The sequence below is a fragment of the Osmerus eperlanus genome, chromosome 27 (assembly GCF_963692335.1).
Source record: "Osmerus eperlanus chromosome 27, fOsmEpe2.1, whole genome shotgun sequence".
Classification (NCBI taxonomy): domain Eukaryota; kingdom Metazoa; phylum Chordata; class Actinopteri; order Osmeriformes; family Osmeridae; genus Osmerus; species Osmerus eperlanus.
Window position 1 is genome coordinate 6,759,541 of NC_085044.1, and position 23,277 is coordinate 6,782,817.

General features: G+C 44.9%; 2 protein-coding genes and 1 long non-coding RNA gene across 3 annotated transcripts; 1 reads left to right on the plus strand and 2 right to left on the minus strand.

Moving 5' to 3' along the window:
• LOC134013825 (uncharacterized) lies at positions 1-1,084 on the minus strand. The gene is made up of 3 exons (XR_009928986.1): positions 1,049-1,084; positions 538-621; positions 1-108 (listed from the first exon to the last, which is right to left on the minus strand). It is a non-coding gene; the product is annotated as an uncharacterized LOC134013825 (long non-coding RNA).
• Positions 1,085-2,009: 925 nt separating this feature from the next.
• On the plus strand, positions 2,010-11,242 carry LOC134013914 (vascular endothelial growth factor C-like). Its single transcript, XM_062453681.1, has 7 exons — positions 2,010-2,978; positions 5,400-5,610; positions 6,836-7,026; positions 7,205-7,341; positions 7,728-7,831; positions 7,939-8,275; positions 9,413-11,242. Exons 1-7 carry the CDS (start codon positions 2,877-2,879, stop codon positions 9,525-9,527), a joined length of 1,197 nt encoding a protein of 398 aa, XP_062309665.1. The 5' UTR covers positions 2,010-2,876; the 3' UTR covers positions 9,528-11,242.
• Positions 11,243-16,380: 5,138 nt separating this feature from the next.
• LOC134013882 (ladderlectin-like) lies at positions 16,381-20,046 on the minus strand. Its single transcript, XM_062453643.1, has 6 exons — positions 19,991-20,046; positions 19,756-19,831; positions 18,752-19,128; positions 17,996-18,130; positions 17,063-17,174; positions 16,381-16,919 (listed from the first exon to the last, which is right to left on the minus strand). The coding sequence occupies exons 2-6, from the start codon at positions 19,808-19,810 to the stop codon at positions 16,837-16,839; spliced, it is 762 nt and encodes a 253-aa protein (XP_062309627.1). The 5' UTR covers positions 19,811-19,831; positions 19,991-20,046; the 3' UTR covers positions 16,381-16,836.
• Positions 20,047-23,277: the final 3,231 nt, after the last annotated feature.

Here is a 23,277-nt window from a genome sequence, read left to right on the forward strand (position 1 = left end):
GGAACAGGGAAACAACTAGAACATACCGGACAGTGGGTCCTGAGGACCAGGGTTGAAGACCACTGGTCGAACTGCATGGAGAAGGAAGCTGCACTTGTGTGTTGTGGCCTGTAGGGGACAGCAGACGACATCCAGTCTAACGAACTGGGCTCATCTCCAGAACCCTCTCAGACTTACATTTCTCTCCTTATAAACGTATAAACATCCTGGGACATACAGATACCAGACACACTACATCACTGAGCACACATTGACCTGTTTTACCCCTGCTAGCCCTGGCCTCTCTCACTCCCTCTCTCCCGCTCTTTTTGTGTTTCAGGCAGCTGGCTAGAGTTAACACAGGCTTGCTCTTTTGTGATGTATAGGGAGGATTTGAACCTGCAAGCCTCTTGATCTGCAGTTAAATGCACAACCATTTAATTTAAACCATTTTAACCCCCCCCCCCCACACACACACACCTACCCAACCATTAAGTGAGTTTGTGGGGATGACCGAGGTGGCTCATGGTTGTCATTTGGAAATGTTGTGTGAATCACCTTAGCTTCCCGGTGTGTGGCGTGGTGTTGAAGTGATCTTCTCCTGAACCCAGAGGAATGTGGGTTCTTCTGCAAGCCCCCAGGCTGGAGAGAGAGAGGGGGAGAGAGAGAAGGGGTGGAGAAAGAGAGAGAGGGAAAGAGACAGACAGAGAGAGAAAGAAAGACAAGGACAGAGAGAGAGAAACAGAGTAAAGAGAAGAAGTAGAGGGAGAAATAGAAGAAGAGGGAGAGAAAGAGATGAAGGATGTGGATTTACTGACAGGAGCATTCCTTTCCAACTCCTGTCAGTAAATCCACATCCTGGCAAATTGTCTGTCTTCCCTCCTTCCCCTCCCTCCCTCCCTCCCTCCCTCCCTCCCTCTCTCCCTCTCTCTCTCTCTCTCTCTCTCTCTCTCTCTCTCTCTCTCTCTCTCTCTCTCTCTCTCTCTCTCTCTCTCTCTCTCTCTCTCTCTCTCTCTCTCTCTCTCTCCCCCTCCCTCCCTCCCTCCCTCCCTCCCTCCTCCCTTCATACCTGTCCAGTCGTCATTCCCTCCTACATAATTTTTCCCTACTTCCTTCCGTTCTGTTTCTTCCTTTGCCCTACACACCCTGCCCTCCCTCCCTCTTTTCAAGGATCACAGAGTGCATCTCTGGGTTTCAGCAAGCTTCAGCACGTAGTCCAATCAAATCAGATTCACACACATGCATGCATACACACACGCACGCACACACACACACGCACACACTCTCACAGACAGATATCTGAGATATGTGCCCCCCCCCTACCCCCCACTCATTACATCAACACCTCTCAGCTCAACAATGCAGTCTCATGATGAAACACAAACTGAGGCAGGGAAATATTTATCAACCTCCCCACCCCCACCTAAAATAATACTTCCTTACTTTTCAACACCCGTGGAGCGCCCTCTAGTGTCTGTGGGCAGCCGGTGGACAAACGTGTGTGAATGTCTCTGTGTGCGTGTGTGTGTGTGTGTGTGAGAGGAGCTGTTAGTGAAGTGAGAGAGACAGGCTGCGGAGCATGATGGATCACCTCCATACATCACCATGACACCAGGACACACACACTCGGAAGGAAACACTAGGGATTCACACACACACACACACACAGAGACAAGGTTATAGGCTGAAAGCTGAGGAGTGGAGCTCGAGCAGAACATAACACCCTCCCAGACTAGAACAGAGATGGAGAGAGAGGGGGACAGGGATAGAGGGATAGAGAGAATTTTACTGTGTGTGGTGAACATGCACTTAATCAGCACTTATACACCTATAACTTCACACACACACACACACACATACACACCCACAGCTCTAAAAGGCAGCAGCTGCTCCTCCCAGAAACACAAAAGGCTTAGCAATAGGGAGTGAGAGAGAGAGAGAGAGAGAGAGAGAGAGAGAGAGAGAGAGAGAGAGAGAGAGGGGAGGAAGAGAGCAGGAGGAGTGCACTCCCAGTGTGCTGTCGCACATCGTGCACACCTCCTCCTCTACTGCTCGTGATAGAACACTGCTCTCTCTCTCTCTCTCATTCACTTGTTTTCATCTCTCTCTTTCCCTCTCTTAATCTCTCTGTATTCCCCCCCCCCTTCTTCCTTGTCGGTTAGAGTGTTTCAGCTCCTGTTCTCTCAATCCCGTCTGGGACAGCCAGAGAAGATCCTGCCACAGGCACAACAAGACAACAAGAAAAATCCAAGACAACCTAAACAACTTTTCTGAGACGAAACAAGACAGCAACGCCTCGAACATTAAGACAACTAGACAACGCTTCTGAGACACAACGACACAACAACAGCACCGCCTTTCAGACACAGCAAGACAACAAGGCAGTAACAACAACGCTTCTGAGACAACACGACAACTCCAGCGTCCTGCTGTTACCGTTGGATACGAACAGAACGATGATGTCAGATTCTGCGTGAGGAGAAAGAGAGAGAGAGAGAAAGAGAGAGAGAAAGAGAGAGAGAGAGAACGAGAGAGAGAACGAGAGAGATTCTTTCTCTCCTGGATAACCATGGTAACTGTGTGTTTGGAGGTCTCTCTCATGGCTCCTTTTCTCCACGCCGACAGTCTCCACGCCGACAGTCAGTTCCTGGTTAGCGATGACGAGAGGTCAACGGGGGGTCTCGCACTGATCCTTCATCGCCCCTCCCTTGTCTTCCTCCTCCCCCTTCCCACTCCTCCTCGTCTCACCCCTTCTCTCCCTCCTCCCTTCAACTTCTTCTTGTCCCACTCCCCCCTCCTCCGCTCCCTCCTCCACCTCTATCCCCCCCCCCCTCTTCCTTCCCCTCTCCCCCTCTTCCTCCTCCCCCACCTCCTCTACGTCCTCCTCCTCCATCACCATGTGGACTCTAGTGGTGGTGTGTGTGCTGGGTGTGGTGAGGCAGGTGGAGGGATATGAATCCTACCAGGAGGACTACTACACCAAGGACGTCTTCACTGAGGTGAGTTCACACACACAATCACTTCCTGCTACACACTTCCTGCCCAAACACTAATTTCCTGCTGTTCACATCTTGCTACAGACTTCCCGTTGTTGCTGTTGACTCAATAAAAATAGCGTTGATTAGTTGATGTTGTAGAGTTGATGTTAAAAACGAATGTAATACTAAGACTAGCACAGATCAAATGAGATTAGCGAGTTGCTTGGAGTCGTGTTTGGAGGCAGGGTGAGTTCCTAGTGACTGGGGGTGTCGAGGAGCAGGCAGACAGACAGGACGTGTATGAACAAGTATTGTGGATGTTAACCAGCCTTTCTCTGGCCTCACCGGGCCTCTCCTTCACTGTGGAGACGAGATTGAGATACTGCCTGTTCCAAAACTATGTATTTGTTTAGCAGACGCTCTAATCGACAAAGAGAGCAGCATCTCTTGGGATCTCCCTGCAACCTCTGGATCTGTGGCCAAATGCTCCACCACAGTCTGTCCATGTGTGAGAGAAAGGGAGAGAGAGAGGGAGAGACATTGTTTTACACAACCATTACTGGACTTTTGTGACACAAGGCTGTGAGACAGTGTGTGTTTGTGCTTTTGTGGTGACATGGGGCGTGAGTATATGTGTGTTTCACTAAGAAGGGGAATGTCTTTTTCCTGTGGTCACTGCTAAGGCTAGGGTGTGGTGTGCTTGTGTGTGTGTGTGTGTGTGTGTGTAACACTGGTGTGTTGCCAGACTTTGAATGAATGAAGTCAATCCCAACTGTTTGTCTTTAAAGTTTCACTGTCAAGAGTTTGGAGAGAGATGTAGAGAGAGAGAGAGAGGGGGGGGGATAGAGGGACTGAGGAGGAAGATAAGACTAGGCTAGGCAGCAGTGAGGCTGATATTTCAGCCTATAACATGTGGTGTTGACATAGGAAGTGGATCACAGCTTTGCATCTCCCAGAGGATTCTGGGATATCATGTGGAAGGGCCACACTGCTTACCAATTGGACGGCCATGACTTCACAGGGCAAGACAGATGACCTCATGTCATGTGATAAGGGCCGGGGCCTCATAATGAGCAAGAGAAGGTTCTAGAACGTCTGAGATCACTCCACAGTCTTCCTTCACAGACAATCTCCAGATTTTGCTGATAAAACCAATTTACTTCCAAAGCAACATACAAATAATGCTTAAAGAAAGTACAACAGAAGATCAAGGATCAGGAGTGCATAGTTCTGAGCACCATGTAAGACACAATATCCTGAGTAGACTGGAGGCCAATGCTGCGATGTAGGTGACCTTCAGGCAGGAAGCTGGATGTCTCAGATACACTGCCACTATTGTGTCTCCCATCTTATCTCCTTTGAAAGAAAGGGGAAGGACAGGACAGAAGGGGGGGGGGCAGAGAGAGAAAGAGACAGGGAGATAGACGATTGGAGAGAGAGAGAGAGAGAGAGAGAGAGAGAGAGAGAGAGAGAGAGAGAGAGAGAGAGAGAGAGAGAGAGAGAGAGAGAGAGAGAGAGAGAGAGAGAGAGAGGGAGAGAAAGGCAGAGAAAGAAAAGGAGAGAGTAGAAGGGTGGTTATTCAGAGTGAAACTTGGCTGGGGTGAATAGAGAGAATTTGATCTGTTGTTGATGACATTGTACAGTTCATTCAGAGGTTCCTAACATTTCCCTGTAGCAAGAATTACCAGCCAGTTGTACTAGTCAGGTGTACCAGTCAGGTGTACAGTACCAGTCAGGTGTACCAGGCAGGTGTATCAGTTAGGTGTACCAGTCAGGTATACAGTACCAGTCAGGTGTACCAGTCAGGTGTACCAATCAAGTGTACAGTACCAGTCAGATGTACCAGTCAGGTGTACCAGTCAGGTGTACCAGTCAGCTGTACCAGTCAGGTATACAGTACCAGTCAGGTGTACCATTCAGGTGTACCAATCAAGTGTACAGTACCAGTCAGATGTACCAGTCAGGTGTACCAGTCAGGTGTACCAGTCAGCTGTACCAGTCAGGTATACAGTACCAGTCAGGTGTACCAGTCAGGTGTACCAATCAATTGTACAGTACCAGTCAGATGTACCAGTCAGGTGTACCAGTCATATGTACCAGTCAGGTGTACCAGTCAGGTGTACCAGTCAGGTGTACCAGTCAAGTGTACTGGTCAGGTGCACAGTACTAGTCAGGTGTACCAGTCAGGCGCATGTGCATGTGTGTGTGTGTGTCTGTGTACGCAAGTATTCATGTGTCAGCATGTGTACGTGTGTATTCATGTGGCTGTGTGTATGTGTGAGCATGTGTGTGTGTGATGTAAAACACCACTGATAACCTTGACATTCCTGTTCTGCTTACCACAATTCGCACACACAGACATGCTTCGCCATCACCACACAACTTCCTCGCTTCTGTCAGAGTCACAGAGCATGGCCCTGATTAGTCCGTGTTTCTCCCCAGGCGCCTGTGATTGGCGGGAGGCAGAGAAGTTTGGATTCGGCCTCCAGCGTGGACGAGCTGCTTGAACTACTTTACCCAGAATACAGTTTGGTACAGCACTGCCTGCGCAGGAAGTCCCAGCGTGATCACGCCCCCTTGCCTCACGCCGATGATGACCCATGGGGGCTGCCTCGTCATGCTGCCGTCTACCGCCCTGATGGCACCTTCGAAAGTACGCTTACTTTAACATTTATTTCGTTAGTTAGTTTTTATTTATTCTCTGTTATCATATTTTATTGTATTTATTATTTGGTTTATTCTTCATATTCATAACATTAACATTCATTCTAAATGAAGGGGGAGGGTTAGCAAGGTGGGAGGTTCAGGGAGGGGCAGACAGGAGGGGGTCAGTTCAGGAAGGTTCTGACTGAGCATGGGGTTCAGTCTCAGTACAGCCCTCCCGTCGCCATGGAGACACTGAGGACCTATCCAGCTGCTCACAGAGGAGAATGAGAGACGTGTTTGTTTTCATAACAGTTAAAGAAGAATGAGAGACATGTTTGTTTTTACAACAGTTAAAGAGGCCCCTCCATGTCTCCATCCCTTCATCTCTCCCCTATTCTCCCCCCTCTCTCTTCCTCCCTCTACCCTCATTCTCATAACTTACTATTTCTCTCCTCACTCTCATTCTCACACCTTCTACCTTCTCCTCCTTCTCTCCCCTCCTTCTTCTCTCCCTGCCTCCTTCGTCTTTCACTCTCATAACTCACTCCTTCTCTCTCCTCGCTCTCACAGCTTAATCCTTCTACCTTCTCCTCCTTCTCTCCCTGCTCTCACTCTCATGACCTTGTCCTCCTCCTCCCTCTCTCTCTCCTCTGCTTTTTCTAGTCTAAACCCATGACGAGGTCTCTGATGACTGGCTCACTCACTACTGCTGGGAAAAGAACATTGAAGATTCATGAAAGGACTTTCACAATGATACTGTAACTCACACCTGATAATGTGGTGGCAGAGAGAAAAGAGGGAAACATGGAGAGCGAGGGGAGGAGAGGAGAGAGAGGAGGAGAGGAGAGGGAGCACATTACGATGAGAAAGATGAGAGAACGAGAGGGAGTGAGGGGAGGAAAAAGAGAGGGAGGAGTGGAAAGAGAGGAGGAAGGGAGACACACTGGGATTCCAGGCCATTATGTAGGATTTGTCACTAGAATATCCGTGTTGTGATGACGCCTTTGTCTCACTCTTGATTATGTTCAACCTCCGTAAGTGATTGGTCATGCCCAGTCATGTTTGGCACATCAGAACGTCATTCCTGTAAATGTGTGGCTTGTATCCCTTTCCTGGGAACTGCTTTACATAAGCTCCTTTCGTTGAGGGGATGTAGGAGGGGGCGAGGAATGGATGAGACTGGGTTTGTTCATGTGTGTGTGCCTGCGTGTGTGTGTGTGTGTGTGTCCCAGTCATCCTGGAGGAGATGCAGAGGACAGCGTGCCGGCCCAGGGAGGTGTGTGTGGAGGTGAATAAGGAGTACCCTGAGAACACTAGCCACTTCTACCTGCCCCGCTGTGTGGCCCTGCTGAGGTGTGGAGGCTGCTGCAACCATGAGGCCCTGTACTGCACCAACACCTCACACACACATGCCAACAAGACGGTGAGACACACACACACACTACTGCACCAACACCTCACACAACAAGATGAAGTTTGAAGGGTGTAATCCAGGTTGTAATTCAGGGTGTAATCCAGGTTGTAATCCAGGGTGTAATCCAGGTTGTAATTCAGGGTGTAATCCAGGTTGTAATTCAGGGTGTAATTCCTCCTCCGACCAGCTGCTGGAGGTGTCTTCCCCCAAGATGGAGCGCTCTGTGGTCACCCTCTCCTTCATCAACCACACTTCCTGTGAGTGTCTTCCCAAGAGGCCGCTGCACTCCATCATCAGGAGGGCCGCAGCAGAACACCTCGCCCTGTGAGTGAGTCACCTCTGACCTTTAACACTGACCCTAACCTTTAACACTGAGTCTAATCTAGAGCCTTTGACTTTTAACTTTTAACCTTCACTGTGACCCTGAGCCTAAACCTCAATCTTTCATTTGTTTCATTTAACTTAAATTTTATATTACGTTTCACATTTTATCCATTAGCAGACAGTTTTATCCAAAGAAACATAACATAACAACATATTTTACTGACCTTGACTGTGGTCATGATCCTAACCCATAAATGTAACCCTAACAATGACCTCAACCTAGTAGTATGACCTTGACCTTCACTCTTACATGCATCTGTGTGTGTGTGTGTGCCGTGTGTGTGTGTGTGTGTGTGTGTGTGCATGTGTGTGTGCTCCCTATCCAGGTGCTCTCCTCCAGATGTGCCCTGTGCTCCAGGTCTGCTATGGGACCCAGCCAGCTGTATGTGTGTGTCCTCCGACACCAGTCCCTTCTCCCCCCAGGAACTGGGTACAACCCCCCTCGATTACACACAAGATCACTGTTTTACTCCCAGATTACGCAGCCTCTAGTCCTGAACTTTAACCCCTGACCCCTGTCTACGTTGTTTCATTCAGACTCCCTGGACTCTGCCCTCCTGGTTCTCTGCGGCCCCAACAAGGTCCTGGACGAGGGCAGCTGTGAATGCATGTGCCGTAACGGGCTGACGGAGGCCAGCTGTGTGTCCGGCTGGAGGCTTGACCAGGACAGCTGCGAGTGCCAGTGCGAAGGCCAGCCAGCCCAGGGCACCTGCCCCCCAAACCAGCGCTGGGACCCCCAGCTGTGTGGGTGCGTGTGCAGGGCAGCATGCCCTCCTCGCCAGCCCCTCAACCCGGAGACGTGCCTGTGCCAGTGCAGGGAGAACCCCCAGACCTGCCTACTGCAGGGCAAGAAGTTCAACCCCAACTCCTGCAGGTTAGCGCTTTCTCTCTTCTTCGGTTTACATTGTTACCGTTCAGAACCGTTTCTAATCCCAGAGGAACATACACACACTCTAGAAACACACACACACACTCTATTAACAAACACACTTTAGTAACACACATAAGCTCAAGGCACTCACACACACAGACTCACACTTTAGTAAAACACACATCCTCTTGAATCCCTGATGATATTAACAGGTGTAAAGTCAGTGGAGCAAAATCGAACTAAATGGAAATGGAAGGTTTTAGACTAAACCCCCCTTGTTTTATGTAACACAACTCAAGCCCTCCAGCCAGGCAGATCATGGGTGTTCACATGCTGAGAAGAGCTCTTGAGGAAACATCTTCTGCAGCTCTATCTCAGTTCACACACTCTCAACATGCTGACCATTCCACCATCCCAGTGAACCGCGAGTACCCCCTCCCTCATAAGGATATCCCTTTTCCTCCCGGCACACATTCCCACGCTTGGTACAACATTCCCAGCTCTGGGACAGTCTGGGGGAAAGGTCAACTGGACTTGGGGTGAAAGGTCAGCTGGTCTCTGGGTGCTGTCCCGTTTTCCTCGTCACTGCACATGTGCCAGACTCTCCTGTTCATCAAGTTAGCGTGAGAATCCACTTCTTGTTTCTTCCCCAGCACGAGCCCAGAGACAGGAACACCGCACCTGCTGCCGTGGTTACGGTAACGGAGAAAACAGATTTACCCAGGGGAGACAGGAAGAAAGAGAGAGAAAGAAAGGGGGAGAGATCGGAAGGGAAGGAGAGAGAGAAGAAGTGAGAGGTAGTAGGGAGGGAGAGAAGGAGGCAGAGAGAGAGAGAGGTAGAGACAAACAAGATAAATCTGTTTATGATCTCATGTAGAGGAAAGGAAAGGTATTTCTTATACACCCATGCATGTATGGTACACACACGATACTGCTATACTTTATGGTTTGTTTGGTAACCTGTCTTTTTCTTTCTCTCTCTTCTCTCCTGTGTTTCTCCCCGCTCTGCCTTTTTCTTTCTCCTCTCTCCTCTTCTCTCTCCCCTTTCTTTCTCCTCTGTCCTCTCTCTCCTTGCTCTCTCCTCTTTCTTGTCATTCCACCTCTCTCTTCTCCCCCCCCCCCTTTCCTCTCCTCCTCCAGCTGTTACAGACTGCCATGCAGGAAGCCCCATCGCTCCTGCCAGTCTGGTTTCTACTACAGCCAGTATGTCTGCCAGTGCATTCCCAGCTACATGAGGGAACACCAGTGGAATTGACCTCTGCCCTCTGAGCTGACCTCTTCTAGACCAGCTGATCCATTACTGGACCAGTACCATCAGAACTATACTGGACCAGTACCATCAAGACTATTCTGAACCAGCTCAACTATACTGAACCAATAGAACTATACTGAACCAGTAGAACTATACTGGACCAGTACCATCAAGACTATTCTGAACCAGCTCAACTATACTGAACCAATAGAACTATACTGAACCAGTAGAACTATACTGGACCAGTACCATCAAGACTATTCTAAACCAGCTCAACTATACTGAACCAATAGAACTATACTGAACCAGTAGAATTATACTGGACCAGTACCATCAAGACTATTCTGAACCAGCTCAACTATACTGAACCAATAGAACTATACTGAACCAGTAGAACTATACTGGACCAGTACCATCAAGACTATTCTGAACCAGCTCAACTATAATGAACCAATAGAACTATACTGAACCAGTAGAACTATACTGGACCAGTACCATCAGAACTAGACTCAACCAGCTCAACTATACTGGACCAGTACCATCAGAACTATACTGGACTATCTCAACTATACTGGACCAGTACCATCAGGACTATACTGGACCAGCTCAACTATTCTGAACCAGTAGAACTATACTGGACCAGTACCATCAGGACTATACTGAACCAGCTCAACTATACTGGACCAGTACCATCAGGACTACACTGGACCAGCTGAACTATACTGGACCGGTACCATTAGAGCTATACTGAACCAGTAGAACCATTCTGGACCAGTCCCAGTACCAGCTGAACTATTCTGCACCAGTACCAGTAGAACAATACTGGACCATCAAAACTATACTAGCTCAACTAACGGGACCAGTAGAACTATAATAGACCAGTAGAACTATATTGGACCAGCATCCGCTATGTAAGGTTAGAAACCAGCAGACAGTGATGTGGACTAACCGGGACCAGACCCAGGCTGGACGTGTGTGGAGGGACTGGTTTATATACTGGAAGAACAGGGGAGATTGTCACCTCCCCAAACTGAATGGTGTTCCAGGTGGTATTCTGATCCCAGAGGGTGACATGGATAATCTGCTAAAGACTTCCCTTAGTCATGGACCTTGTGTGTTTTTGGCAGTAAGAAAATATAGACTGTTCAAACACACTATAGCTATGTTCTATTACGAAATAAGTTAAATGAGCACGTGTTGTCTCCTTCAGGAAATACATTAATTCATGCAATCATTCAGACATTGTCATTAATTCAGTCATACATTCTCTCAGTATGAAGAATGAAACCAGTTTAAAGAGCTGATGTCATTGAAGATTCATATTTATTACATCTGATGAGGTAATGGAGAGAAAAATCTCAGAGAGCAGAGGAGACGAGAGAAAAGAGAGGGGAGGAGGAAGGGAGAGAATGAAAGTGATAGAAATTCTACAACCAGTGACCTGACTATGTATAAATGTCTGCCTTGTCTGTCCAACAGATAGCTGTAGATAGAGTTTGTTTATATGGGTTTAAATCTTATATTCTTATAATAATATTGGTCATTGTATTTAAAATAAGTATTGACACAAACAAACAGATGACTGGCTTTTATTTGCTTCATTTGTAAATTAGTTGATGAATGTTTTCTTGTAGAGTGTGAGAAACAGACACACACTCTTGCTCAAAGGAGATGTGTGTGAGGGTAAGACATTCACAAAAGAGAGCCATTTGGAAACACACACACACTTGCAGGGGAATTAGATCTCCCGGTCTCAGATTCCTCTCCATGTGAGTTTGGAACAATAAACAGTCTTAATCTGGGACAGATCACAGGTGGCTCGGTCTGGTCACGTCTGAGGGGGGGGGGGGGGGGGGGTGGTTGGTGGGGGGGTTGGTGGGTCTGAGGCGAAGGGAGGGTTGGGGGAGGTATGTGGGGCAGAAAGGCCCACACGTTCCTGGAAGGCGTCAAGCAGGAATTCTCCGAACAGAAAACATCCGATGTGACAGCCAATCGTTTGTCGTCGTAGTTGTTGGGAAAATGCCGAACCCAGGTGTGGGCTGGGCCGTATGTTCACACATACTCTTCCAATGATACACGCACACTCTCACCGCACACACACCCCGCCACGCCCCCTACCACATGCACACACACACTCACCGCTGCCCCCCTGCCACACACACACCCTTGGGTAAGCTACAAGTGTGTGCATGTCATGTTTATGTGTTGTAATCCTTGACAGGGAGCATTCCTCCCAAAACCCACCTCTTCACTTCCTGCTGTGGGCAAACATGCAACAATGAGAGAGAACCCTCCCACCTGCTCTCACCCTGTATATCTGTCCATCTGTCTGTCTGCTAGTCCGTCTGTCTGTTTGCCATTTTCTGTCTAATTGACTCTCTGCATCTCTATGGCTGTGTCTACTACTGAGCACTTGTGCACTTCGAGCACTGACTTTCAGTGCTTAGGGCGCTTACACTGACAGAACCAGCAGGATTCAGGGCACTGAAAGTACCCGGATGGCGCACTGCAAACGGTCAAAAAATGCAGTGTACAACGATGGACACTACTCGCCCTAAACGGGCGCCATATTGGCTACGTAGCGGAAGAGGAGGAGCCCTTTCGGCAGCTTTTCATTTCATTTCTAAAATAATGGCGGACGAAATGACTCGCGAGCAGATTTGAGTCCGTCACTTCCGCCTTAGATTCGCGGGTGCCGCGAGCAGATTTGCGTCCGTCACTTCTGCCAAGTGGTTAACGTAAGTGTTCCATTTGAGACAGCACTAATCAGCGACGGAGAGCACTACAGATGTAAGTGCAGTGTATTGCAGTGCACTGTATTACAGTGTAGTTCGTAAAGTGTTCGGTAATAGACACACCCTATCTGACTGTCTGTCTGTTTGACTCTCTCTGACTCTTTCTATCTCTCTCTCTCCCCCCCCCGCCCTCCTCTTTAAACTGCTGAGGCTTGATGACTGGGTTGTGTAACTGTGACCAGCACCATAGTTTATGTGTAAACAAGGACTGCAGATGGGAAGAGGATCCACAGTAGAACAGCCAGAGACAGTCTGTATAAGAGTCAGACTATGTTAGTCTGTATGAGAGACTGATTGAATGAGAGACAGGCAGACAGACTGTTAAGTACAGTGTATATTGACTGACTGTGCGGTGTGTTTACAATATAGTTCTTACTAATGCATTTGACGGAAAATGTTAAAAAAATATATATTCCAGTCCATAATAAGGATTCAGAAGTTGCATACGGATGTGTACGATCAATCACAGCACAGACATTTCGACACTCCTGAACAGTAGCCTGAGAATAGAACATGGCACAAACATCTGGAAAATGGCCACCCTGTGCAGACAATTTATACAAATATTCTGGATTGACAACGAGGCTCTCAAGTCTCTGTATGAACCTGTTGAACACCATAGATCCTAGTTAGCGGGAAACAGCCCTTTAGCTCTCCCTGCTGGTGACTGGGTGCCACTGCAGCTCCAGACCAGTCAGCTACACATCTTCATCACAAAGAAGACGTCCAACACACGCCAGGTTTATTTGGTTCAATAGGTCATACAGTGGGAGGGATCTTCATTATGGCTCCTGTGATTGGGTAGCGTTTAGAAGTCATGTGCATCTGTACTTTTAAGTCCCTGTTCGGGCAACGTGTGTTCATAGCAAGTCTCACTTTGAAAAAGCAATCAGAGCATGGTTTTGCGAGTGTGTTTAAAGACTCAGCTGCCCTCTGGAAGAAAGGATTTTCCCAACAGATGGGCACTTCTTTTTAAAGTACCCATTTCCGATACCTGCATTTACACTAGCGTAAGAGGACCCATTATCGTCCGGCTAGCTCTTGACGCTCGTCAGCTATTTCACGAAAATGTTTCGGCTTTAGAGCATCTTAAGCCTACATAATCAGATGAAGCCTCTGTGCTGAAACACTGTGCAGTGGGGCAGTATAAGGACGGGGTGGGAGCCAACTTGGCTGAGATGTTGTGTAGTCGGGTGCTGTCTGTGTACAATGGATAGCGACACATTTTCACAGGTAGTTCAAAGGACCCACAGTCTGGTTGAACAGGGCAGCGTTTGTTGTATCTGATAGAGAGCTCATGGTCTGGAAGTGCTTCGAAGATCACCTGGCTGTATTTACAGTGGGCTGTTGGTGATTTGACTGGCCTTACAGTGGATGGAGGAGGTTGGAGTGGTTATATGCTCAGACTCTAGTGCAGTTCTGATGAGTGTACAGTCCTTCACATTCCTCAGTAGACAGGACCTGCTGTATGAGGTGCTCCGAGGTCACAATGGTGTGAGGAGGATGGGGGTGTGGGTAAAACTGATGTGGGTTCCAGAGTGCAGACAGTCTGGCTAAGCAGGCCCTCAGGGAGGATGGTGTCTATCAGTAAGGCAGAGGCTGAGGCCCTGATATGGACAGAGGTAGCCTGGTCTGGAGGTGGCAGAGAGAATGGGATGGAGGGAGGACAGAAAGACACCTGTACAGGGTTCAGGTAAAAGTCAGGCCAGTGAGGTAGTCAGGTAGATTAAGAATGGAAGAAGGGTTTATACCAGGTTGTGCCTTGGCCATTGTCAGCGGAATCAGCATCTGTTCATTCTAGGGAAAGATCCAAGCAGCCAGTGTGACTGTTGTTGTTGTTGGAGTCCATGGATCCTGTCCTGCTTCATGGTGGGCAGTATAGGAGGGAAAGGGAGAAGGTGAGTCTGAGGGCTCAGGGTATTACAGGACTTATGGTGGAGGCCTTGTTGTGGAATTGTCCAAGCAGAGAGAGATCTTCACTGGTCCTTTTTCTAAGAGAAAACAGACTAATAGGAGGATTTCTCTGGTCAACGTCAACACTCCAGGGCTGCGTTTCCCGATAACGATGGATCGTAGCTTTCTACAAGCAAAATAACCCAACCATCGCTTCCCGAACATGCTCGTAAGGAGTAGGCTAATCTACGAGCTTTCCAGAGCTACACATTTTCAAGAGCCACTTTAGCTACGATGGCTTTGGGAAATGGCCCGTAACACTAAGATCCGTCGTACGATGGATTCTACGATCAACTTAGGCTTACGACGCTTTCGGGAAACGCAGCCCAGTACAGTAGGTGGTTGTAATAGCATTGGATGCTTTTCACCTTAAAACACCACAGAAGGAGAATAACATGACTTTATTCAAACCAAAATGTGTCAGAGAGGGTTAATGGCTGACCTGTGAAACAGAAATAAAATACTAGTCAATAAAATCTATGAGAACTTAAGACATCAACGTGGGCTAAATGTCAGGAATAAGCTTTACAGTTCATACTTTCACAGTAGGATCAAGTAGCCTGAGACCACCAGTCAAGAAAGACTTTTTTTCAAATGTAGTGACATTTTTTTAAATTACAAATGATAATCATCTTCACAATTTGAGAAATGTTAACACATTTCAGAATATCTATTTGGTACGTCCCCCTTTTGCTTTAATGACAGTATGCACTCGAGCTGGCATGGACTTCACAAGCTTGTACTAAACCTGATGAACCAACATGATTTGACTGTATTCCAAATAGATTATTGTGATCTCTGAATGCTTGGCTTTCTCAGTCTTTATTTCCCTCATTAATTGTTCAATGTGGTCTCTGAGTTTTGGACATTACTGTACATATAAATTAATCATGTCAATTTAAACTAATTTTACTGTGATGAGGGGAAACAACGGTAAACATTATGTAGCTTGATATAGAATGTCTTACTGCAGTGTAATATACTGTATGTAGATATAACCTGTCAGTTCTCCATCATTGTTTCAGTTGAACAGTATTTAGAAAGGGAGAGCCCAGAGAACAAGAGGAGAAGAGAGGAATCTGCTTGTTGGCTTGGTGAGTATGAAACACCATTTTAAATACATATACAGAACAGTGTAGTGAACAAGGAGAAAGGAATAAAACCTTCAGTTTGTTTGAATATACATGTATATTTATTACTGTCCTAAACGGTGATGTTTGCTAATTGTTTTCTGGTGATCAACAATGTTCTCATTGTCACCTGCCTCACACCGAAGCTATTTCCATAAGTGGCTATTCCACTTTTCTTGTCGACAAGTTTTAGTGGAGCCCGCTGCAGCATTAGCTGCTTGTCCAGTGTTGCCAATTTAACAATGTTGTCGCTAGATTTAGCGACTTTTCGCCTTGTCTGCTGACAACAAATGCTTCATTATTTTCACCATATATCTCAGCCACTGTGTATTAGTTCTCGTTATCTCGCTTAGTTCACCAATGTCACAATCCCACATAACAATGCTCTACCAACTGCTATTTGAATAAACTGTTAACGATGCAGCAAATCAGTATTTATTTTTAACAGTATGTAGCTTACTGTATAAGGGCAATAGGATTTTGGCAACCCCCCTATAGGTTAGGACCATTTTTACACAGGATGGCCCAATTTCTTAGTTTTGATGCAACTGTTTCAACTTTTGCTGTACTTTCTCATGCACTATTTGTATGTTGCTTTGGATAAAAGTGTCTGCTATTTGAATAAAAATACACTATCAAGATTACCACAATGTTACTTATTACCCAAAGCACTAAATAACAGAGTGGTATTCCATTGAACTCTAAATGTGTACCTTTTTGAGGCATTTCCTTATTCGCAAATATAGGTAAAATCAAACAAGCCATTTTGATCATCGAAAGATTCCAACTCCACTGATAGGTGACTTTATAGTTTACTTATGTCTTTGCTGTTAATGGAATTTATTGAGAAGGTGAAAACATTGACTAATGTCCTAATGTAGCTTCCAAAGAAAGATAGATGCCAAGTAAAAACAAATGACAGGGCATCAAGTCGATGTTACTGGAAGAATAAACAAGGACACCATTATCTTTACTGTAAACATCACACTAATATGTTGATGGATTTTTATGAAACACAATAAAGAAACAATAAAACATTTACTGTAATAGACATTCTACATCTGAGGAAGAATCAGCAGCATACGGTGTACAACAACTGACAGTTCTCTCCTCCAAAAGGAGATATATTATTTCATAGTGAATTCATATTACAATACTATCGCATCAATCCCAAAGATTGAAAAACAGTAACCGATTAACATTCTGACAGTTGATTTGATTGATTAACATTCTCAGTACAGTTCATCCCTCAACTATAACATCAATGCTGTGGACATAACATACTTGGCTGGAATAAAGTTAGGTTTATGAGTTTAACCTTCCAGGAGGTGAGAAGAATTAGGAGGAGCAGAGTTAGGAGGAGCGGGGTTAGGAGGAGCAGAGTTAGGAGGAGCGGGGTTAGGAGGAGCAGAGTTAGGAGAAGGAAGAGCAGAGTTAAGAGGAGCAGTTAACAGAGCTGTAAGAGCAGATAAAGTAGTAATGGTTTCCACATTTGATGTCATTCCAGCGGTATTCACCTGAGGAATAAAGGAAGGGTGCCATTAGAGCGAGACTCAGACAGACTCAGTGAGAAACAAATACATTGATGCATGTACATATATACAAGTATTTACATAGATACACAGAAAGAGAGAGAGAAATATAATACAATGTACTTTACCTCCCGCGTTCATCACCATACATTCCTCGTCGCCTCCCTCATTATTGGGCTCCGTTCTGGCCCAGTTCTGGTAATCAAACCTGGACCCATCACTCCAGAACCACACCAGGTTCTGAGGGGGATGAAGAAGAGTTTTAATGTCAAGGAAACATAATGTAGCAACCTTGTTAGGATTTTCCAGCTATAGCTCAGTGGTTAGAGTGTTTGACTGGAGGATGCAGGTCCAAACCCCCCACTGTGCTGTATGTTGCTCTGGATAAAAGCTTCTGTTAAATGATGACATCATAATTATTTGTTGAAGACCAAATATTCGCAGTAAACTCTCAACCCATGGTCATTCAACCCTCCCATTACTAAGTTGCTGCATGTGATCCTCTGTAGAAAACCTTCAGGACCAGCAGGTTCACACTTTTTAACCTCCAAGTCATTAGACATTTAAAAGATTACTCCTAGTTGCCTTACGAGAGTACTGTTAGGTGCTGTTTATTTGCACAATAAATTGCACTACATATGTAATACGTACTGCTATCTGCCCCAAACACATTACACTACATACTGCTATCTGCCCCAAACACACTACACTACATACTGCTATCTACCCCAAACACACTACACTATATACTGCTATCTGCCCCAAAAATTACTGGCACTTTGGGCACTCCACATCACACAAGCCACATGTTTTACTATTTTACTTTTGTTCATCGTGTGTTTTTTCCCCCTACTTGTTTAATGTTCATTGCGCTGTAGCTACAAAGCAATAATCTAATTTCAAAATCATCCTGTATACTATGATTTGATAAATACATGTAGATTTCATTTGATTCACAGAGATAATGATCTAAATCAAGTGTGTCATATGGATATTTTATCAATATCTAAAATATCATTGACTGTTTTACATAGATGTGGTATATCTCTCTTCAAGCTCACCTCAACAGCATCAGAACCTCCAAGCCACACAGGTGAGAAGTCACTAGTCTCCCTTATGACCACTTCCTGAAGGAAGTGATACTCCAAAGAACTGTGCACCGAGGCCAGGTTGGCCCCAAAGTGCACACAGTAACGCTACACAGGAAGGAAGGAAGGAAGGAAGAATCACATATTAGTGAACTTGAGGAATGTTTGACAATGAGAATGATCATGTTACATGCTATTTTCTTGCTACTATCTCCACTCCTCAATTTAAAACATGCATGACTTCTAGAATATGACTTCATTGATTTCTTTGAGGGGAGTACCCTTCCACACAATCATAGTTTTGGACATACGTAATACAATTTATTGTATAGAAGCCAAAATATGACCACTGTCAAAAAGCTTGCTTGCTATATTTCCTAATGGTTCCAGTAATCAAACATAGCATGGCTTTGAAAAACGTCAGCCTTCTATATAAAAAGCAAGACACCTTCATACACTATAGAGTTCCCTTTCAACTGTATCAAACTCATTGCTTCAGGTCCTGAGCTACAAACATTTATGAAGGTTTCAGGCACCCTTTTCCAAAGAGATTATCTAGAATGCTAGTAGGGCATCCTCTGAAACAGCGTTCCATGTGCTTCCATAACCAATTAATTTCAGACAGAACCCTTTCATGTTTCCTGTAGGTAAAAAGGTGTTTGTGTACTGAGTGTGTGAATGGATCTACAGAGTGCATCTATCTGAAAGGAGTGAAGAGAAGATGGGTACCTCGGCTGCAGCCCATGTTCTTGCAGAGCGGACGAAAAGATAACAGCGAGATCCATATCTGGTCCATCCTGAGGGACAGCTGCTCCTGCTGTCTGCTCCATCTGACACCCTGACCTCACCTGTTTCCTCCTCCTCTAGTCTCTCCTCCTCCATTTCCTCTTGTACTTGTGTCTCCCCTACCAAACCCTCCTGCTCCACTTTTACTCCCACCTCCTCTGCCACCTCCTCTTCTACCTCCTCCTCTAGTCTCTCCTCCACCACCCCCTCTTGCACCTGTGCTTCCCCTACCAACCCCCCCTCCTGCACCTCCACCCCCCTCAGGTCTTTCTCTCTGTCCATCTTGAGAGACAGTGAGTGTCCCTCCTCGCCCATCTGACCTGGAGAAGCAGAGAGATGGAGGGTTGTCAGAGTCAGGTTGACTTACCAGCAGATCAAGCTCTGCATCACATTCCATCATTAAGGTTGTCAGGTGTTCCTACCATTCCATCATTAAGTTTGTCAGATGTTCCTACCAACCCATCATTAAAGGCAGGGTAGGCAATGTTGTTTAGAAGCACTTTTTGTCATATTTGCCGAAAGTAACTTCACATCTTGATAGCAACCAATATATCCAAAGGTTTGACGGTAATATGAAATCATTCCGACATATGTGGGCGTCGCAAAACACATAAATACAAGCAATCATTAAGGGGTACCCTGACTATTGATTGGACGGGCTACTTGTCTGTCTACCTACCTACCTGTGCGCACTCTGCCCCTCCACTCAATGCTCATTACTGTAGTTTTGTGGGAATGGGGAGGAGGTGGGATATTTTGGTTTGAATCGTGTCAAAAAGAAGCTAAAATAGCTCGCGCAACTTGCCAACCCTGCCTTTAAGGATGTCTACACAACTGATAACGTAAACAATATGGTAGATTGTAGTGTATTTACACTTTCGTCTGCAGATGCGGTGTGTGTTTGGTGTGTATTTGTGTCTGCAGGTGTGTGTGTGTGTGTATCTGACCTGTTACACCACTTAGAACAAAGCCAGCGCAGATAAGGAGTAGAATGGTCAACATCGCTATGGTGATGATGGAAGCCTGTCAAGAGACACACACACACAAAGAGAAAGAGAGGAGAGACACACACAGAGACAAACAAGACAGGCACAGCAGATTGAAACCCAAGAACCAAACAGATCTCACACAAACAGAATCAACAGTGTAAACCCAGCTGAGAGAGATTAGTTACCTCAGTACCTGGTGAAGTAAGAAGTGATGATGTGTCTCAAAGTTCTGTTGTACAAGAGAGAGAGATAGAGGTGCACTTATATCCTGCAGAAACAAGGAAATGAACAAAGAAAAATTGGACTGCTATCCATAAACCACATTTCTAAATAAGCCCTTGAAGAACCATATCATTATCTATGTCATGGCTGTAAACGGAGATCATAAAGCGTGAACCTTGGAAGTCTTGCTCACTTTCTTCATTCACTCTGAAGACGAATCAATCAATCAATCTTTTTTTAACATAAAACAAAACATGATCAAGTATATCATGTAGCATAGTATAGAACTCGCCTGAAAAGAGTTTGCAGTTTGTTCCAGAACACTACCATGTTGTTCAGTGTTCTAAGTGTTGAACCAGTGTGTAACATGTGAAAACCAGTTTATCTCAGACAGAAATGTTTTCCTCTGCTGTTAAGAAACTGAGATGCTTTTAAGGTGGGTTTCAGCATTTTGCTACAGGGTAAAATGGTCAAAAGGTGTGTGTGTGTTTGATGTGTATCTGTGTCTGCAAGTGTGTGTTTAGTGTGTGTGTGTCTGCAGGTGTGTTTGTCTGCAGGTGTGCGTGTGTCTTTAGGTGTGTGTGCAGGTGTGTGTGTCAGTGCAGAAGGAGAGGAATGGTCAACATGATGCTTCTGCTGCACTGTAACCGAGCACTACTGACATTAACAAAAGCTGCTGTAATTGAGACATTATTGTTGCTATATATTTAAGCAATTGAGATGTTATTGTTGCACTGTAATTGTATTGTACTGTAGTATCATTATAGTACACTGTAATATGATCTTAGTTCAGCACGCCTGCTAGCTGAGATGTGGTTGGTAAAGACAGACCAAATTACGGTGGAACTATGCACTTATGATACTTGATCTTTTGCTATACTTTCTTATGCATTAAATGTGCCATTGCTTTGGATAAAAGTGTCTGCTATGTGTCTGCTATAAAAAAAGACACTATCAAGATTACCACAATGTAACAGAGTGGTATTCCATTGAACTATAAATGTGTACCTTGGAATTTTTTTTTCCAAAGATTCCAACTCCACTGATAGGTGACTGTACAGTTTACTTATGTCTTGAGATGCTGAAAACATTGACTCATGTCCTTATCTAGCTTCCAAAGAAAGCTAGTTATCTAGCTTCCAAAGAAAGCTAGATGATAAAGTAATACATGTTACAGGGCATCAAGTCGATGTTACTGGAACAATAAACAAGGACGCGATTATCTTTACTGTAAACACCACACAAATATATTGATGGATTTTTATGACACAACAATAATGAAACAATAAAAAACTAGAGAGGGTACAATTTCTGGGGAAATTGTAAGGTGTGCTTGCTTGCGTCGGTTGGACAGGGGTCCGTTTTTTAATGACATTTTTACAACTGATATTTCTGAATTTTATATAAAAATGCATACTTATTATTTATAAAGATTACATAGATTTAAAAGCATTTTTTTTGCTGCTCATTTACAACTGAAAATACGAGTGAAGTGTAGAATGAAATGGTTGTCTTCTCATCTCCCCTGCAAGAGGCAGCCTCATCGTTGAATCAAAACGAATAAATTTGGCAGACCGGTGTACAAATTGACCTAATCTCTATGACTTAAACGTCCTTTTAAGTTTTTCCCTTCTCGTGATATTTTCATGCATTTAGCCTACTCATTGCATTCATTCATTAATAAAGAACCCCCTTTGAAGATTATTCTACGACGTTACCCGGCAGTAGAAGATGGAATCGCGATTCAAACAGTACCATCTGCTAACTGAAAATATGCCCCCCAAAACGTAAATAAGCTTGACATTTATTTAGTGGAAAATCGCTCATTCATAAAAAGCTCACTGGTAGCGATCATTGTAAGGTAACAACGCAAAATGCGATATAGCCCTGTGTGGAGAAGCTGCCCCGGTAAATTCTACTACTACGGTACAGTACTAGACTACTGCTGTGTTCGTCTCGGTAGCGATTGCGTCGGTTGAATTCGATTAAACGTTCCGTTGTACGGTTTAGGCTAAAATTAATTATTTTCATGAACAGATTGACAAAGTTTAGGCTGTGGCAATGAAGTTCAGGTTAGTAGTTAGATAGACTTTTGATTTAAGTAAGGGGAGTGCCGAACATGTTCTGTCGCCGTTTGACTTCCTAAACATCTGTGTATGTTAGATGTTTTTGTCGTGTGTCTCGCGTAGGCTACAGCGTTGCAGTGATACACTGGATTGAAACCACAGGTAATGATAATTTCACCCACAAATCGTTTACTTGTAATCTAATGTCATAATAAATCCTACAACGAAAATGTATATTTGAGGAATGTTTATTTTAACGATTGAAAACAGATACATCATAGACCACTGTAGTATGTGTTGCCCGGGCAACAGAGGCTAATGTCATGATGCTAATATTTCAGTGAAATAGTAGACTACCGTTTCCGAAAGTAGATGTGGGCTTACTTCCTTAACCTTTTCATGTTCCTGTTAAATTTGCCTGAAAACGCCTAAACAGCATACCCAAAGTAAATTGGAAGCTGTTCTTGAACCATTTGGAGTACATGCATGTAAATGATCTCTTTTGAAAGCTGACACTCTGAAGTTATGTCCCCTGTTGTCAGGACCCCTGTCAGTCCTTCTAGTGTTGAGTAATAGAAGCTTGAACACAAGGAAAGTGAAAATTTCTATTTCCGCCTAGATTTTGTTTTGAAAACAGAGGCCTGAATAGGCCTAGAGGTGGTAGGTATTATCTGGAAGACTAAATTGGACCACAGGTTGAAGCCTTACCCAATTCAAATCAAAAGTCAAACATAATACCACAATATATTCATATTTGACACATGTTTTTATAAGAGTACATCCAGGAATTTTCTAAAAGGGTCTTTTGGAGACTCCAAAATGACCCTTTGTAACCAAGGTCAAGGTCAAATAAAAAGGTATTATTTTTCATAATTGTTATCTCTGGCCCATCTCTGGTACTTAGAAATATCATATATAATAGCTAAATCCCTAATTAGTAATACTGAAACACAAAAACTGAAGCATGAACACATTGGAGTGCTTTATCTGATTCCAAGGATTGGCGCACAAAGAACACTGATTCTGTCAACCATATTGCGCAATCGACTGTTATTTTGAAGGCTCCACAGACGCATACAAATGAGGTATTGGCATTTTCAGCTAGCTGTCAGCTACAAGGCTAACGAGCTAATTTCAGAGCCAGTCGAAGCCAGTTCGAGAAATTTGTTTAGAACCAGTGTGGGGGGGGGGG